Here is an 18,600-nt window from a genome sequence, read left to right on the forward strand (position 1 = left end):
TCACTTATAGGTAGGATATAAGAGTGCTCAGTGGAAGGTTTGAAGCACAAGGGAAGCGGGGAAAGACAGACAGAACACCATGCTGAGCAGAGTAGGCAGCGGACCTGTCCTCTCTTTGTCCTAGTCATGGCAGAAAAGCCCCTTGATTTCAATGGTTTTGTGCTGGTGGGAATGATGGAGAATTTGGTAAGGTTCATTAACCTGATACTGAGATCCTATTATGGTAGCATATAGCAATTCCTTTCCCTGTCACCATTAATTACGGAAGATTTAGAATTGTCATCTTCTGGGGTGCTCAGTTTCACTGAGCAGCCTTCTGGCAACTCTACCTGACTCCAACGTGCTCTAAAAGACATCATTTCTATGTGGCAGGAAGGCCACCAACTTGGTGCTCAACTATCACATCTTGCCACCAGCTGCACAGAGATTCTTGACAGAGGTGGGGCAGCCGAGCACTGACCAGCAGACTCCAGATGCTCCTCTCCAATCACTGCTGACTGGGCAAGTTCCCTCCTCATAGCAACCTCTTCCACAGAAATGCCAAAATACTTGCGGCCTTGCTCTTCCTCTTTGCCATAGGACAGGAGAGAGAAATCAAAGCTGTTAAGAACATGAATGCTTCATACATCAACAGTGTTCGTACTGAAACAGCACCACAGACCACAGCAACTGAATGGAGCACTGTTACAATAGGAGGGATCTCTGAGCACTGTTATGTGTCTCAGAGCACAGAATGAAGAAATTAAAGCCCTCCAGTGTGTTGGGGAGAGAGCACGTCCAGGACTTGGGTTTATTATAGGTGAGGAATGGGGCAGGGAGGCTTCTGCTGTAGGCCAGGCACTAGCAAGAGGGGACTTTGAACAAGTAAAAAATGTGGAGCCGGCAGAAGTGGGAGCAAATAGAGGCTGAAACAACTTTGGATGCCTTCTGGAGAAGCCCTGAAAAAGCTGAAACTTTGGCTTGTTTCCCGGGCTCTTTGCGAGCCAGCAACCTTCATTTTTCCCCTATAATTTTGGATAAGAGGAAGACCAGACAAAAAGAGAAAAAGATATCTCGGAAAGAGTCCTAAAACAAACTGGGAGTGTATAAGAGGCAAAATGAGATGTTTGTGTGGAAGATGAGACCACATTTTTTGCCAGAATATTTTGAGGATGCAAGGAAAAAGAAAAATAAATAAAAAAATCAAAGCCAAAACTAAAAACAAGAGGAAAAAGAGACTTGGTTAAAAAATCTTCAGTTGCCCCCTAACATCCTAAAATGCAAGGTCAAACAGGTATCTTCTAAGTCTTTAATTTCCTGACCAGGCAAAGGCAGTTAGAGGGGGAGAGGGTTGTGACATAAGAAGAGCTGGCACAGTAACATCACCAAAAAAACCCACCAAACTCAAATAAGACCCCCCAGACACTCCAACATCCCAAAGCAACACTCCACAATTGTTTTACTGAGGTTTTAAATGTGCAGCAGAAAGATGGGCTAAATCCAAATGGTTTAGATAACCAGAAAATCCCCTTCCAACTCATAGAATCGTAGAATAGTTAAGAGTTGGAGAGAACCTTAAGATCATTCAATTCCAACCCCTGCCATGGGCAGGGACACCTCACACAAGACCATGTCGCTTAAGGCTCTGTCCAGCCTGGCTTGGAACACTACCAGGGATGCAGTATTTACCATTGGGCACCCTGTGCCAGCGCCTCACCACCCTCACAGTGAAGAACTTCTTATGTCTAACCTGGACTTCCCATGTTTCAGTTTGAGCCCATCACGCCTTGAGCTATCGCTACAGTCCCTGATGAAGAGTCCCTCTCCAGCATCCTTGTAGGCCCCATGACTACGTAGTGCCTACAGGGTTGACTTGTGGTGACTCTGCTTGAGGGTTTTCTGTTTGTTACTGTCTTCAGGTATAAACTGGATTCACCTGCACAACACAGAGTGCAGTAGCAAGGCTTTGCACTTAGCAATGAGAAGCAAACAAACATAGTGAATAATGACCAAAGTTGTCCATGTGACCAATATGGCCTTCTTAAATCCCATGCCTTCAGACAGCTCTCTGCTTCTCTCATGTTCAGCCCTACAAGGAGACTGGCATGTACTGAAGGAAGACACAATAAGCGGGGGTGTGAGACAACCTGTCTCTTTCAGTTTAGGTCTCATCCCCAACTCAAGTAACTGAGCCCCAAAGCATGAAGTTTAACATCCTTTTCAATATTTTTGTTATGAATAACAAGAATATCCAGATTTGTCACATTATCCTCAGGAACACCCAAACTGTTAAGAGTCTTGCCAAGTTCTCGTCTTTAAATAACTTTTCATGGCAATGAGTTCTACAGCTGTTTATAAACATATTATATGTATAACAGCTCAATTACACAGAGCATGCAGGCACTCTTCTGTATTCTCTATCCTTTCCAAACTTCCCAGGCTATAGTACATTCTCTAAGACTCAATAAGAATTTCTAACACCCTCTAGGGAGAATCAGAATGGTGTATTTGACAAGCCTTCCCATCTCCTTTCATTTTATGCTGTGACATGAAACTTGGGTGTTGCAATCAATACTTATCTACTTTGCTCTAGAATGGTGTTTATGCTGTGATTACCACTGTAATAACTAAGCTCCCTTTCTGAGCCAAAGTGGGTATCTTCAGACTGTCAGATGGAATTTGGGAGAATCCAGACTGTTCTCTATTGAACGGCCTTGCTGGGCTGAGGCTGGAGAAGCTGAATCAGGAATGAGATATTTGGTGATTTCATGCATTTTTCACACTCCATAGATGCTTTAGGAAACTAAATTGTTTGCTCCCCAGCCGGTTATGCACAACCAGTAAAGCCTCAACAGTTCAACCTTGAGCTGAACCCCATAGGGATGAACATAGCCTTTTCTCCCTGCCATCAGCTCTCAGATTGCCACCACACACAGGTACCAATCTCATGACACTTGCCAGAGTACCCACGAGCAAGGACCTCAGGAGGGTTTCAACCATCAATGCCTCTTGGGAGAGGAGCAGAAATATGAATGGGACTGTTCCTGTTAGCTTGAGCACAAGCACCCTGGGACAGGAACTGCCTTTTTCTTCTGTGTTTGTCTGCCCATCCAGGACAAAAGGATTGGCAGCAAGATATCTGGTAATGCAAAGACCTTGCAATAACTGTTCACATTCATATGGCTGCTAACCCAATCCACAAGAAGCTACTCTTTAGGGCTTCTGATGAGAGGGTGTTTGTTGATAAGAATACGAGCATACATTAATATATTTTTCCCAGGAAGCTCTTTTTCAGTCAACTAGGCATCTAGCATAGCTCTGAATAAGATGGGGAGATGGAGAATGATAAATGGTAAAGACTCTGGACTGTGATCTCATCAGCTTATGGGTAGGGAGAAGTCACATTAGCCTGAATAAACTTAAGGAAAACGTGAAGTAAAACTAAGATGAGCTCAAAAGTAGGTGCCTACCATCTCCAAATCATCCTACCGGATTCTTGGCTGTGTTAGTTGTTACCTTGGTGCATGGTACAGGTAAAACAGAGCACCTCTTAACATAACAAACCAGAGATGGGTAGACTGTCTCTGGTAGTCCACACAGAATGTGTTAACATTCATAATACATGGCCCTGTACTGGGACCTTGTCCAGGCTGTGGCACAACTGCTGGAAATTTGCTTTCAGTGATGGAAAAATAATCTATACCTTTGTGGACATGGATCATTTGGGTTATGAGTTAATATCAAGGAGAGGAAAACAACAGAACAACACCTACTCTTTGTACAAAGTCAGAGAGGGGACAATCTGGGTCTGTCCCTTTCAAGAGATACGAGACTATAGCATATCCCCATGTGAAGTATTTCTAGCGCTGACAATAGCTAATTCATGTAGTCTATATAGAAAGTCATCAATACTTGGTCCTGCTCACACGGAACAAACCACTTTTCTAACAAATCCAGTACAAGGGCTGCTGTGGTCACTGCTGGCTTGAGGAGGAGAGCTAATGAAGCTGTTTGAGCACATTAGGCAATGCCTGTTGAGCTATCCACAACTAGTCAGACCAGGTTACCAATGTCCTACAGCATGTTGGATAAGAAAGGAAAAGGTCTGATTGACTCCCTCCACCTGCTCAAAACCTAGTCAGTCATCTGAAGAGGATTGGAAGTGGAAAGCAAGGACTTCTCTCACAGGGTAAGGAGAGGGGTTTTATCTATGGGTTGCTTCAGGACTTGGGGACTTAGAGTTGGTGTGAGAAAAATGCCTACTTCAACTGTTCACTGAAGGACCAGCAAAAGAAATGATACAGCATTATATAAATCAAAAGTTTTAACTTCCCAGATAGGCAGGTGAGTGAGCTATGATCGCCCCTGAGACCCAGAAGCATTTAAATGAGCTATCACATGCATCCCTGCCTTCTTTGTATAAGGAGCAACACTGCTTTCCCTTTACATTTGTGTCTTCTTAGGCAATAAGAAATAAATCGTTTCTGTGGTCCTAACTCAGGTAATTAGCCGAACACTATTGACAAAGCCAATGAGTGAAAGAAGCAGCAGACAATTCACTAATGAACTCCTTGAAGAGAGTGCACAAGGAAAAAGTGATTTGGCCCTCTCACGCCCCTCAGTGCTGGTTTAATTTCACAACCTGTCCATTCAAAACCTCCTACACAAGTTCAGTAATGCTCATCCTCCTCATTCTGTGGTCATGAATTTTACTGTGAAAAAATCCAAGGAGAGAGATATATTTTAGAAAGCTTTACTATGATCTAAAATAGTTCTTTTGATACATAGCACGATGTCTTCAAAACTAGCATAAATGGAGCCAAATGCCTTACAGTTCTGGAGAAGGGATTCCAAGATAAGATGTGTTTCTAACCGCAGCAGCTGTGGAATAGGTTTGGAATCTGTATTAATTGTCAACCTCAAGTAAAACATTCCAAAGAAACCCTTCTGTCCCCATTCTGGGACAAGTGCCTTATTGGGCTACCTGCTGCTCAAAAGACTTGATGTGTGCCTGAAAGCAGTTTCTCTATACCTGTAAAATATAGCAGATGGGTTGAGGTGGGAAGAAAGAGAACAATAAGCAGTGAGACCTGGAGGTGACAGACTGGGATGCCTGCCCTTCATCCCTGGCTCTAGCTGATTGTGAAGGGGGTGCTTAGCAGGCTTCAGTGTAGCAGGAGCTCTGAGAGGATTGGAAGGGAGTCAGTGAGATGGTGCTGAGGGATGCTAAGAAGGCAACACCTCTGAGACACTCAGCACAGGAGGAAAGATGTGAAGGGGCACGATGCAAAAGTGAAAACCAGACCTAGGAGAACTGACCCTGGAATCAAAGCAGGGATGGAATTCCTCAGTCCTGTTTCTCACTAAACAGGGATAGAGCAAACCATCGTTCTGGCTGAAGAGCCTTTTTGAAAGGGAGAAAAATGTCTGTGTCTGATACAATGGAGTAGGTGGTACAGCTGCATAAAAACCACAACGCACAAACATGCAGCCACAGTGATGAGTCAGGACAGAATCTTATTATTGCTGCTCTGAACAACACATCTCATGTGTTCCAGGCCTTAGTTTTCATTGGGATTTAAGCAGGTATCCTTGTCATGCCCTTAACTTGGTCAATGTTAGGCTGTGCTCATGGAATAGCTAGGGAGAATCTCTTACTTGAGTACGAGAAAGTGTTAGATGCAGGAGTGAAAGACTGACACAGAAGTAAGATGGAAGATCTTATATGAAATAAATTTCATGAGCGTAAATGCCAGAGTTAGAAAATTCTATATACATAATTAAAGGTAAAAAAAGTAGGTTCTATTTCCCTACATATGCAAAGGGAACAGTCATACTTAATACTGAAAACAACAGAAGAAGAATATCAGGTAGTGATGCTGATACCACAAAGGACTAGTGCTCCCTCATCAGCTCTGCTCCTCCCACCTCTTCTTGGCAGTCTTTCCCCACCTTCCTTCTTTTGGGTATTGCTAGCAATGGGCTGGAAATATAAACCGTGTATCATACAAACACACATCTGGCTTACTGGCTATACTGAAGGGATGAGACAGGAAATCTGAGTAACACAATCTGAACCATAGGCCCCAAATGCATCCTCTGGATGCAGCACCTGGATTGAGCTCTTCTGCAATGTGGCATTTTCTCTTTCTCTCGCCAACCTGCTTTCTGCAATGCTATCCCCTTTTATGTCTGCTGAACAGCAGCAGATAGTTTGACTGCCTATAGCACATGCAGAAAGCTTGTACTATGCTTACCTTGAACAGCCTTTAACCCTTTACATATATGGGAATATCGTAGAAGACTATTCATATGGAGCTAATCAATGCTTTCCCCACACAATTTAAATGAAAGAGTATCTGACAGCAAAAGAAATCAGATCAAGAGTTCATCTCTTCTCAAAGGACATGACACAGAGGAAGGGAAACATAGCTCTTGTTCCCATCCTAGTGATAAATCTTTAGGGAGCAAAGGTTTCCTTGCAACTCAAGGTGCTAACCACCCCATAGAGCCTGACTACTGAAAGCATATTCTCCTTCCAAGCTTGCCACATCCCTGAGCATGGAAAGCACAGTTAGATAGCAGAACAAAGCTGGTGAGTTCTTCTTTATTCTGTCTCCACCCTGCTCCTCACTCCTCTTGCAGATCAAATGCCTTCTTACCTCACAAGACACAGAAAGACTGTCAGCCAAAATGGACAGTACTATGAAATAATCTGTGCCACTGTTTGCCTCTCTAAGGCAGATCAGTGGGAAGCAAATTCCATGCTTTTCAGAAAGAACCTCTTTGTCTAACACCTAAATAGAAAACCTTTCCCTTCTCTCCGGCACCAGCAGTGTTTTGTCTAAACCACTGTGTGCTGCATTTCCAGCAGTAGAGACTGGGACAACTAGATGAAGACCAAAACTAAATAGAATTACGGGTCCAATTCTGTAGAGTATCTACTGAAGTAATTTAATTTGTTCCCTCAGGCAACCTAGTTATTGTGCCTGGGAAACCACACTGCAAAACAAGCTTGCAGTGCATTTAAGATTCTTACTACTTTTCTTACAGCTGCCTGTATTGCTACTGCAATTTCCTGTTGATGTTGGAAGAGAAGGAAACTACTGAACAGTTCACAAATCACCCACACAGCTGAGTCCGGTTGGGTCTCTTACCTGTTGGGGTGAGGTGCCTCCAGGTGATGACAGGTTCAGGACGCCCATTTGCCATGCAAACCAGGGTTACATTGCTGCCTTCATTCACGATGATGTCCGAGGAGATATTGGAGATCTTTGGTGGAACTGTGAAGACAAAAGGAAGTTGGACCTTGTTAGTCAGACTTCTGGATGGCAGGCTGCCCAACTCATTAACCTACCTACCTATTAAGCAGAGGCAGCCACAGATTCCTCTCACAGGCTGCACTCCTCATTACTACCTGGGTTTCTGAACTTAAATCAGAATAATATGTATCACTGCTTCAAGGATCTGCAGGTAGAAATAGTCTTTGGTGCAACTGCAATGATTTCTGTTTGGGCAGGTTTGGGGGTCTTCATCAAATAACTTCTAAGAACTACCCCGAGGCTGCATGGGAGGAATCAGCAGGCTCCAAGCACTGTCCCAGCTAATTTTACACTCCAAACAGCTCCAGACACAGTTCCACATCCTCCTGCAGCGTGCTGTACACCGATGCAGAAGCTGTATTAGTTATTGCTCCCTCCCATTGGCTGACAGAACTCATGCTGTTAGCCACGATGCTGCTCTGCTGATCATGCAACCAAATGCTCACTGGGCATTGAACTGGGGAGCTTTTAAGCTCATTTCACTGCTGTGACAAGGTGAGAACTAGGAACACACACCATGGGTAATGGGAATTTGCTGAGGGAAGGCACAATGGTGACAGTGGGAGGGTTTCTGCAACATCTTTCAGCCAAAAGAGATCCCCCATGGACTGCCTGCAGCAAGCACCTCACACGGTGCAAATGCATGATAGAGCCTTTAAAGATCCACAGGACCAGCCACAGCTTGGGCACTCAGAATCCTTAAAGACTTTCCAAGTGAGTTTGTGTCATGGGACCAAAACAACGCAATGGGACTTGAACAAGTACCTCCAGGTATGGAGCATGGTAATGTATCAGCCTCCAAGAAGAGCAGGCTGTTGCAGTCTGTCCTCTCTCACATCCATGCCTTGCTTCCACACTTCACACCCTGGATGTGGTGAGGGAGTTTGATAAAAGGGAATCTTCTAATTTATTTTTTTTTTATAATATATTTTCAGCTTCCGAATTTGTGTGTAGTGAGGAATGAAACAACATCATTTTCTGCTTTGCTTACCACAGAGTAAACAGAGCAGCCTTCCCTTCCCCCTCTTTGGCAAGAGAGGCTGATGGTCCTTTTGAGGCAAAGCTGCCTACCAGCTAGGTGGGGAAAATGAAATAAAGCCTAAAGACAGCAACTCATCCATTCCAGCTGTGTTGCTGGATTCATAGGAATATTCTTTACAACCCACAGATCTTTAGTCCCCAGACTCATGGATAACGTTTCAGCATCTATGACCATGAAGCCCACCTGGAGGAACCCAGCTCTGGTCAGTGAGCTAGCAAAAGGAAGTCACCCCTGTTGGCTGGTACCCACCATTTGATTAAGCAGAGGCAGTGGACAAAGACTGCTTTAGGCTGACAGAAGAAGCTTCACAATCACAGTCCCTGTGAGGGCCTTCAACCACCCTGATATTTGCTGGTAGGGTGAAAGTGCTGGGCTCAAGCAGTCCATGATATTTGGGGATTCAGTATGAGTTTGCAGTATGCCCCTGCAGCAAAGATTGAGCATCCTGAGTTGTATTAGCAAGAGCGTTGCCCCATAAGTGGAGGGAAGTGATTATATTTACCCTTCTTTCATGAGACCACACATGCACTCAGGTCTAGGACCTCCAACTTAAGAAAGATGTGGACTCATTGGAGTGAGTCCAGAGAAAAGCCACACAGATGATCAGAGGGCTGGAGCAGCTCTGCTATGAAGACAGGCTGAGAGAGTTGTTCAGCCTGGAGAAGGGAAGGCTTAAAGGAGACCTTCTGGGGAGAAGGAGACCAGGGAGACTGGAAGGGCAACCTGCTATTACCTAAAGGGGGCTACAGGAATGCTGGGAGGAACTTTTTGCAAGGACATGTAGTGACTTTACAGTAGAAGAGGGTAGATTTAGATCAGAAATTTTCCACCTCGGAAAGTGCTACTCAAGAATTAGAATTGATGGCTGATGAGCTCATGGTGAAGCAACCAAAGCAAGGCTGGGGGAATGGTTGACTGCAGCTGAAGAGAATGTTCCTGTTCCCTGGAGAGAAGGATTTTCAGAGCAGGGACACCTCCCTGGCATCACAATAGTGGGTAAAACAAAACATAGCAGAAAATCAACCCTCTCCTCTCGAAGCAAAATCCCCTGACAAATGCAAGCCCCGAAACATTGCACATTGGTGATTCACTGCAAGCCACCGGCACTGTGTCTGTGCACGTAGGAAGAGGTAGGAGGCATCAGAACAAAACTAAATAAGCATTCTTGGAGAACGCTGATATTGTCAAAGAATTTGATCCCACCATATCGAGAGGTACATGAGGGTTTTACTAACTACAGATCCAGTTCGCGCCTCCTCCCCCTTTAGCACACACCTGTTCTGCACAGCAAATGCCTGGCAGTACAAAATAAGTGGTCTTGGAAAGTAAGCAAACACCTTTGCTAACCAGTACACTGAGAGTGCATAAAGGGCAGCAGAAAGGAATTACCCCACTTGGGAAATGAAATACCGTGCCTCCAAGAGACACTTGGGTTTCATGCATACAAAAGCAGAGAGGCAGCTTGCAGCATCACACTGAGGTCCATCTCAGCACTGATTTGACAGGACTCAGCAGCACTTTTCCTTCTCTTTTCTGTCCCATAGGGTAAGGGAAGTCCCCTGTCTCATGGCTCAGGACAGACAGACCCGTTGCTCCAAACAGCAAAGCTGTAGGCTGGGAGAGCCCTGCAAGTTCTGGTGCAGAAATCCAAACCACTAATCCTAAGGGAACAAAGCAATTCCGATGGCCACTTCAGTCCTGTAGCAGCACAGCTACCTGTAGTACATACCATGTTTCAGATCTGAGACCAACACACACTGGAGGAGACAGAGTGGCTTAGTCTGGGAAGGAGCAATGGAAGCTGCTGTGATGTGTCATAGATGCAATGTCAGGGGACACAAGGACCATGATTTTGGAGCATCCTCAGCACAGCTTCTCCATGGTGTGCTGGCAAGCAAGGGTAAGCAGAGCCCAGGAGTAAAACCAGTGTCTAGACCACATTTTGGGGACTTCATCTTAACCTCAAGGGGTTAACATTTGCATCATGAAAAAAAGCCACACACCAAACCAAGAAAGACTAAGCTCAAGCAGGACTAGCAGATGGAGCTGTAGGGCAGTCTGAGGACCTAGCAGAATGGTGCAATGTCAGTCAAAATGGTTGAGAAGAGAGCAGTGAAAGCCACTATGGGGCACTGGCAGCAGAGCTGCAGTTAGGACATGTGTACCTTGGACTTCCCAAAGCCGTCAAGTCATTTTAGTTCACAGAGGATCAAGTCAACTTGGCAAATACAAACAGATCTGACCATGCTAACCAAAACCCCAAGAGAAGAAGCATGTGTCCAGATGGTCATATCTGGCTTGCCACTTTTTCAGATGAGGGAGAAAAGGGCATCCAAGGCTGAAATCCTGTTATGAATATAATGGCTGGCTCTCTTCAGCTGCCACCTTGGTCAGAGGGCAAGGAAGGACTGAGGAGGGGGCACAGGACAGGAAATAATTTCCCTATGAATATATGAAATTTGGCTTTGTCTTCTTCGAATCCAAAGCCAGTTAGCATTAACAATGACTGGATCTTAGTGGACAGTAATTTCACTCAGCTAAAAAGTCAGAGACTTTTAATTTTCAGGGTGTCAAGCCAGCGTGTTAAAATGCCACAACTGTCAGCACCAGCAACAGTTAGCATTGCCTCCTTGGCACTTGTCATTACTTTGCACACACCTTTTTAGGACAATCTTAAAATAAGAAGCTTTGACCTTATTATTTTTCCCATGTGTGGGCTCTGTCATGTTTTCACAGCTCCCAGGCTGCTGGAAGAAGGATTGCTGAGAATAAAACCTCCTGGGACCAGGATCCTCTGGGTGCTGCAGCCTCCTTTTTTCAGCCATTTCTTGACTCTCAACTGGAAAACCCTTCTGTGTCTGTCCTCTCTGAACTATTAACAGAGGCAAAAACACAGCAGAACAACAGAAGGGGAAGCACTACAGCTAAACAGAGCTTTCAGGTGTTCTCATATTCAGCCTAACAACTTGTCCCTCCAGGGGTTTCCAGGCTGCTGCTGGACCCTTCTGTCTCCACAGACCATGGCAAAGCATTGCCAGGCTCTCTGGTACTGATGGGAAAGAAAAATCACCAGGATTTTTCTGCCCTTTCAGAATAAATGTAATATGGGGTATTCATTACCCTGTGCTTAGGATCCACCTGGGTGGGGTGAGGAGCAGAGATCAGTGTGAAGGGAAGCACAGTTGGTACCCCATTGCAGCATCCCTGGGGAAGCAGGATGCCCTACCTATGCCAGGGTCAGATTCTGGAGCAATGGAAATGAGCTCAGAGAAGAATGACTCGAAACTCACTTATTTGTTTCTTCTACATTTCACATCTACAGGACAAGCCTGATGCTAGCTCAGCATCTCATCTTACATGTCACTGACAGTAAATAACAACCCCCAAAGTAACCAATAGCCATTTTCCTTGTGAATCATGCATTAGAAGAGCAGGGGACCTGCAAGGCAGGAGTGGGGAAAGGGCAGAGATGCTGCAGGATGCCCTGAGCTGGGAAAGCTGGGGAGGCCTGCAGGGCAGGAGGAGTGCAAAGGCAGAGCTGGTGTGGGAATTCTAGTCCCAGGCAAGATGCAGTGACAGAGCTAGGTAGGACAGGTTTATGCAGAACCTGCTCGCACCAAGCCTGTTAATTGCCATCAATCCTTCACTTTCATGACAACTGCAACTCACATTAATTTAAATAATAAGGAATACTGAGACATGAAAAATAGAGCACACTCCCCCAGTGCAATCACTGTTGCTCTCGAGATGAAAGCAAGTGATTTGTTTCCACAAAACATTATCGTGTCTCAAAAACACCCACTGTAGCAGTTATTACAAACCAGGGGCCACATATGGGAGGCAGCGAGGAAACTGCAAACAAGAGAACACCCAAACATCTGCTGTTGTTATCCTTGCTTTTTATGACCTAAACCCTTCAAAGCTCAAAACTCCTCCCGAGATATTAGCTGGGAGTAATAACCAGCAACACTCCTAGAGGTCTTCTCCTAATTTATGCTGAAACTGGCTATTCCACAGCTCCCAAACTGTTCATGTATCTGCCTTTGGATCAGAGCATCCAGATGCAACACAGGAATAGGAACTACTGCTTAGCATAAGTGGTATTTCTATGCAGGGGGTACTTATAGGCATGCGGCAGCAGTTTCTGGCTCCTGCATTGGTTGCATTCTGTTTTCATGATGCTTCACACAAGACCTTAGGGCATGAAGGAGGATGGGTTTGCGACACAAAGGAAGGAAGCATGGGACTAGGAACTCAGATCAGGTATGGCAAGATGAAAAGTGCCAACAGAAGGACACAGAGATGTAGTTAGAAGATAGCCCTGAGCCCTACAAACACACTCACAGGAAGTTCATAAGCTGATCGCTCCCTTTGGGCAAAGAGCTTTGCATAAGCCCCTTGGATGCAGTAGCTACAGCTACTCCCCTATCTAAAATAACACGCCTGCTTAACAGTCAGGTATTTTGTCAATAAGTCACAAAATACATTAAAAAAGCAGAGCTTTTATTCCCACTCTACAAACCTAAGATGCAGCAAAAGCTATTTAATCCCCCCAAGACAAAGAAGTGAAAATTCCTAAGAAAGCCCATAAGATTCATTTAAGTGCTCTAACTGCTTGCCCCAAGAAGGGCACCTTGGTACAAATGGAGAAAGTCACCACAACCCGGTCCATACATCCTCATTAGTTAGTTGCTTCCTCCAGCCTATTTACTTACCTACTGGCAAGTAATACCCCCATCTGCTAGGGAAAAATAAGACTCCCACCTACTAATCCATAGAAGCCCCTGGCTTTCAGGGCAAAAAGAACACCAGGACTTCTCTCCAAAGTCAAAGGAACTTTGTAGCCACTAAAGCCCTCTGCAGGTAGCTATCAATTAGCCTCCAGAGTTCTCATTTCCTTATTCCCAGCTCCCAATTAACAGCACTTTGCAACAAATGCAAAGGCTCTAATAAGCCCCCAGGCAGAGGTAGGGGGGAGGCTGACCATCATATGGCCCTTGAATGCTTTAGAGCAGCCACCTTGTTCACTACAATTAGGGGGCCTTTCCTGGGGCAATTAATCGTCAGCAAATTGGCCTCATTAGTCATTGTTTAGTTAAAGTGTTTAGTGAGGAGAGAGGGTCTAAAGGAAGGGGTTGAGCTCCTAAATACAACTAAATGGTTTAATTCCCCTCTTATGTGTGCAGCAGGCTAATCACAGCTCTTTACAACCATAACAAGAAACAGCTTGCTGCTGCTTAGGTCCGCAAAGGGAGCAAGCTGAGGGCTCGAAAGCAAAATGTAGACACCCTTTGGGTTGAGGGATGCTAATGTTTCTGAAGCACTTTGCAGACAAAATGCGACATGAGACCCAAGATGTGTTTTTTACGGTCTGATTCGTGCCGCAGTCTCAGCCAGAGGAAGACGAAGCTGTCACCAGGGCAGGAGGGCAGAGAGTGAAGTTGTTGAACTTCATTAAAAACAGTGGACTCTGAAACATCCTTATGACCTTCCTCTCTGCTAGGCTTGTTTCACCCTGCCAGTTCCTCTGTCAGCATTAAAGCTTTTGGCGAAGTAAGAGGCAAACATTGGAGGCTTGGGTTTGGGTTTTAATCTCCTGGGGACCAAAAAACCTCTCCAAATCCACTACCGTGCTTTTACAACATTTAAAAATGGTTTCTTTCTATTGTCTGAAAGAGGGTATCTTCCCACATCCATACCTGGTGACCCTAAGGCCCTACCCTAAAAAGAAGGGCACATCCCAGCCAGAGCATGGAAACCACTTAGGAGATCAGCAGTTCCCAAACCATGTGTGCCCGCACATTTCCCTGCCCTAGTGTGGCAGATCTCTATCCAAGCATCACTGCTGATGCCAGGAGAGACCAAGCCTTGCACCTTTGCAAGCCTCACCCACAGAGATACCATGCAGGAAATTACTCAAATCCAGACGGAGACTGCATGTTTTGCACTGACTGGGAGCAGAGAAACAGACTGGATGCTGTAAATCAAAGCCAAGTGGAAAGCCCTCACAGTTTGGTGAGCTGGATAGCGTGTCAGAGCTCACTGCATTTGAGGCTAAGAGCTGACAAGCCAAACCATTTTGCTCTAAGGAAAGCTCTGTCTCATCCAATATACAGTCAAGTGAATGGACTATTTTCCCACGTAAAATTGCATGGGAAACACTTCCAGTGCATTGTTTCTTAGCAGAGAGCAGCATGGGGTGTAAACCTGTTGGACTGTCCCATCCATGAGCTGTTGGAAAAGTCAGCACAGAACTGGACTCCACTGCTTATACTCATTCCAACTGATATATTTTCCTTTTTAAACCTGTCTCCATGAAGTTTTCAGGAGAGAAATTATTTCATTTCCTGACTGAGAGAGAAAAGAATAGCTTAAATCTCAACCCAACCTTGGCTTTCAGTGCACTAAGGGGATGTTGTGGGACAAGGATAAAAGCAGTCCCACTCTTGCACCTAGCCCAACATCTCAGCTGTAAACCCAAACACCAGCCTTTCATTCTGAAGCAGTTCCAGCTCCAAGCCTGAGTCCCAGCCTCGGTCTGATGCTGATAGCATTTCACCCACCTCTGGCTTTTCCATGTCCTCCCATCAAGCACCAGGTCACCAAGTTTGTGGAGGCCAGGAGAGCAGGTCAGCATGCTTAGCATGTAAATGAAAGCACAAAAACACAAGCTAGGCATATGCCTGCTATCCCCTTATCACCAGATTTAGAACTACAAAGCATATTTTTCTTTTCTATTAACATGTCAAATTTATGCTGGGACTGCACTGAGCCACTCATCTGCAGCTCATGTCTTTAAAGGACAGCTCTGTGCATTTCCCATTTGTGTTCCCCTGGTTCCTTATGCTTGCAAAAACTGACTGCAAACCTTTATGGCTAGTCCTCCTAGAAAGCCCTGCTATGAAAGCATAGCCTTCTTTGCAGGACACGTGTAAACAACGACAAGAGTGTTTACCATACTAATCCTTAGGGATTAACCCTTGGAATGACCGCCTAACCCCAAACACTTTACAGACTACAGATGTACACAGCTTTTGGTCTTTATTTCAAGTGCGTTTATATATTCCCTTAGACCATATTTTAAATCTGGGAAGTATTTACTTATGGGACTGCCATAAGAAAAGCTTTTCTTCCTCAGATGCAATCAGCCATGGAGGAAGAGAAATCCTGTTGTCCCTAGTGTCGTGGTCCTCCAAAGACATCTCTGACAAAGTTTTCCACAGAAACATTAAGCATGTTGGATGTACATGGTATGCAGCTGAGGCCTAATATACTTGATTCAGAGCTCAGGGAACTCCTGCTTTGATGTTAATGGCCTTTAGGCCAATTCTTATACAGCAAGAATGGGCGATGGCTTCAAGGCAGTGTTGCAGCCAGAACAGGGATGCTTCATTAGCTGGTTGAGAGAAAAAAGCATGATTATGATTTAACTGAGTCCCAGCAGTCCCTGGCTCCTGCCTGTTAACTGTTTCTTTGGGAAGTAGACTAGGAAGCACAAGTATGAGAAGAAAACACAGGAAAAAGCCTGTATCATTCCACGGCAAGAGGTACAGGTTCAGAGAGTGTGCCTATGCGTTAGGAAGATGACTAGGATTTTCCTGCTTAGGGGAGGAAGTCAATTTCAGCGAACACCCCACTCTACACGAAGATGAGGTTGGCAATCACAGCTTTACACGCAGGAGAAACAGGGCCAAAGTTGGTTGTTTTCGTGTTTTCAGATCTTAAGCTGCGGTTACATTCAGCTCCTTAGGGACACATGGTACAACCAACAAAACAGACTTCACAAATCACTTGGTGGACATCCACACACAGGCTGAAAAGAAAAGGCAGCTCTCTCCAAACCCTGTTCTGGGATTCCTTTGGCTGCCCATGGTTTATCCCACAGCCTCTGTGATAAGCCACAGGGAGGCAAATACAACACACTAAGTGTCTTGTGCACACCACATACCCAAGGATCTGGCTCAGTTTCAACCAAGACAGACAGTTTCTCAGTGACAAGCCTCTCACTCAAATCAAATGCATGTGTACATTAAAAACATATTTTATTAGTGAGCTTTCCTTTTAATACATCAAAACAAGGAAAATGGGGTGGGACAGCTCACTGTAATTGCCTTTTAAGATTGTTTTCAGGCTTCTAGGGGAGCAAAAAGCTGGTGTAGCTTTTTGGAAATGCTGGTTTTGCTTCCACAGGTATGAGGAATGAAGCTAATAATCCCATACTCAGACCTTTACATGCTTTGGATAAAATTCACTCTTGTGCAAGTACACAGATTTGGAGAAGAGTGTAAAGCACCGTACACTATCCTTGACCTGTAACACTCCAACTCATGGCCTAGGACACCTGTCTGTTAAGAAATCACTGCTGTTTCTCTAACAAGATGATTCACTTCATCCAATTCAGCAAGTGACGAGCAATCTGTAATAAGCCACCATAGCAGCTTCAGTGAGCAGCCAGATCAGCAACCACAAGACTAACGTCTTAGCAGAGAGCAGCTGCCTCTTCTGATGCCAAAAGCCCTGCTAAAAACATTTGAAGCAAAAAAATGAACATGAAACAAATCCCCATCTCCAAAAAAAAAATCACAAATTTTGAGTGTGAAAAAGGCTGAAACGCCACATTTTTTAGCTTGGGCTGCTCAGCACATTCCTGCATTGTCACCATTGTCACTATTGCTGGATCCACAGATGGTGGCCTTCCCCAGCACAGACAGTTAGAAAATACCAGCTGCGAGACCTTCAATTGTTAGCTATTGTTGAGCTTGGTGATAGCTGCAGCAGCGGGTTTTCTAAAGGCCAGGGTGTTATCATCAGCCATCTGAGAAAGGAAAGCCAAAGAATTTGAGGCAAAGAACCCCTTCTGTCAGAAATGCTCATCTACACGAGCCTGATCCAGCAGGAAAGAGAGAAAACCAAACAACAATGCTCCTGAAGTAAAGGCTTTTTCAAACAAAGCAAGTAGCTGCCTAGGGCTGAGATGCGATCGTGGTGACCTCCTTTCCACAAAGCAGCGGAGAGCCAAGGTTTCCTGGGCAGGAGAGTTTCTGCTGTCCAAGTTTCCCTGCCAAAAGAGAGTGCTCTGTTTGGGTTCAGCCACGTGCAGCAGCACCTTGAGTTCTTGGAAGTTTCCCACTGCTTCCTTTCCCAGGCTTTGCCGTGTGGTGAAGATGTGCTGTATACATGCAGACAACCACAAGGGAGGGAAGGGATCGATTCCAAGAGCTTTGCTCTGTAAACACGTTACTGGTGCCATTTCAATTAAAGGAGAATCTCCCCCAGGGTGCCAGGCATGATGTTTATTCCTTGTGGCCTGTAGCTTTATACATCTCAGTCCCTTGTAGCCCGTAGCGCATAAACCCACTGGCTGTCCCTCTTCCCTCACTGGGGTTCAAGTCCGCCCTCTTCAAAACTGACACATTTTTTGCTGGCCTCTCAGTGTTAGCAAATGGGGGCAATTAGCACATTATATGCCCGGTTTGCAGGAGACAAGGGCTTTGGGTACTCAGTTTCCAGAGCTGAGCAGGGTTACACAGTCAAATTGTTCTGTGAGGCCTGGAGGAGGCTGGATATCAGGGATAGCTATAAATGAGGGTGCTTACAAGAAAGAAGCAACAAAATCTTGTCAGAAGTTTTGGAATAGCGAGTATCAAACTGAGAAGAAATAGGTAGACATTATCCATTCAGGAGGATGAGGTTGCATCCAGAAAAGGTCATCAGCACCTTTGTGCTGAGTGAGAAAACAACTTTACAGACAACTTTCATCTAAGGTTCTGCAAGCAAATACGCCTCACCCCAGAAATCCAGTGCTTCAGGCTAGAGAGTAGGAATGAGGTGATCTCCCCTGCTGATCAGCAAAGGGCACTAATAAAAACCTGCAAATATTTCTACCACAGCAGGGTACCAAAAACTAGTTCCAATGGAAAACATAAAGCCACGTCTCTCTGCTGTAACGGCACATCCGCATCTGTAATATCACAGTTAGCAGGGTAAGCAACAATACCAGAAAATGAAGGGAGAAAGGACTTTGTGTAGGTCTGGTGCTCCAGGTTCAGTGACTGCTCTGCTATGCACTTGTGATATAACCTTGAGTAATCACTCCACATTTCTAAGCCTCACCTCCCCTTCTCATTCACTCCTAGGGAATCACGGATTGCAAGATTTATGGCATCCCCAGTGCTGGGTATCCAACTGGTGTGACGAGAGGTATGATGCTTTGCCATCTACAGCTCCAGTGGGTGTAGGAGAAGAAGGGGAGGAGTA

At 45.1% G+C, this 18,600-nt stretch overlaps 1 protein-coding gene across 3 annotated transcripts in view; it reads right to left on the reverse strand.

The window, feature by feature from the left end:
* The window catches only part of LSAMP (limbic system associated membrane protein), a 987,084-nt gene that overhangs the window by 98,115 nt on the left and 870,369 nt on the right, over positions 1-18,600 (reverse strand). For all 3 annotated transcript variants that reach the window (XM_062632662.1, XM_062632655.1, XM_062632670.1), the window contains one exon: positions 7,137-7,262. In XM_062632662.1, coding sequence (XP_062488646.1) covers positions 7,137-7,262 — 126 coding nt within the window. The remainder of the gene's footprint in view (positions 1-7,136; positions 7,263-18,600) is intronic.

The sequence above is a fragment of the Pezoporus occidentalis genome, unplaced genomic scaffold, assembly GCF_034315485.1.
Source record: "Pezoporus occidentalis ecotype Australia unplaced genomic scaffold, CSIRO_AGI_Poc_V1 ctg111, whole genome shotgun sequence".
Classification (NCBI taxonomy): domain Eukaryota; kingdom Metazoa; phylum Chordata; class Aves; order Psittaciformes; family Psittacidae; genus Pezoporus; species Pezoporus occidentalis.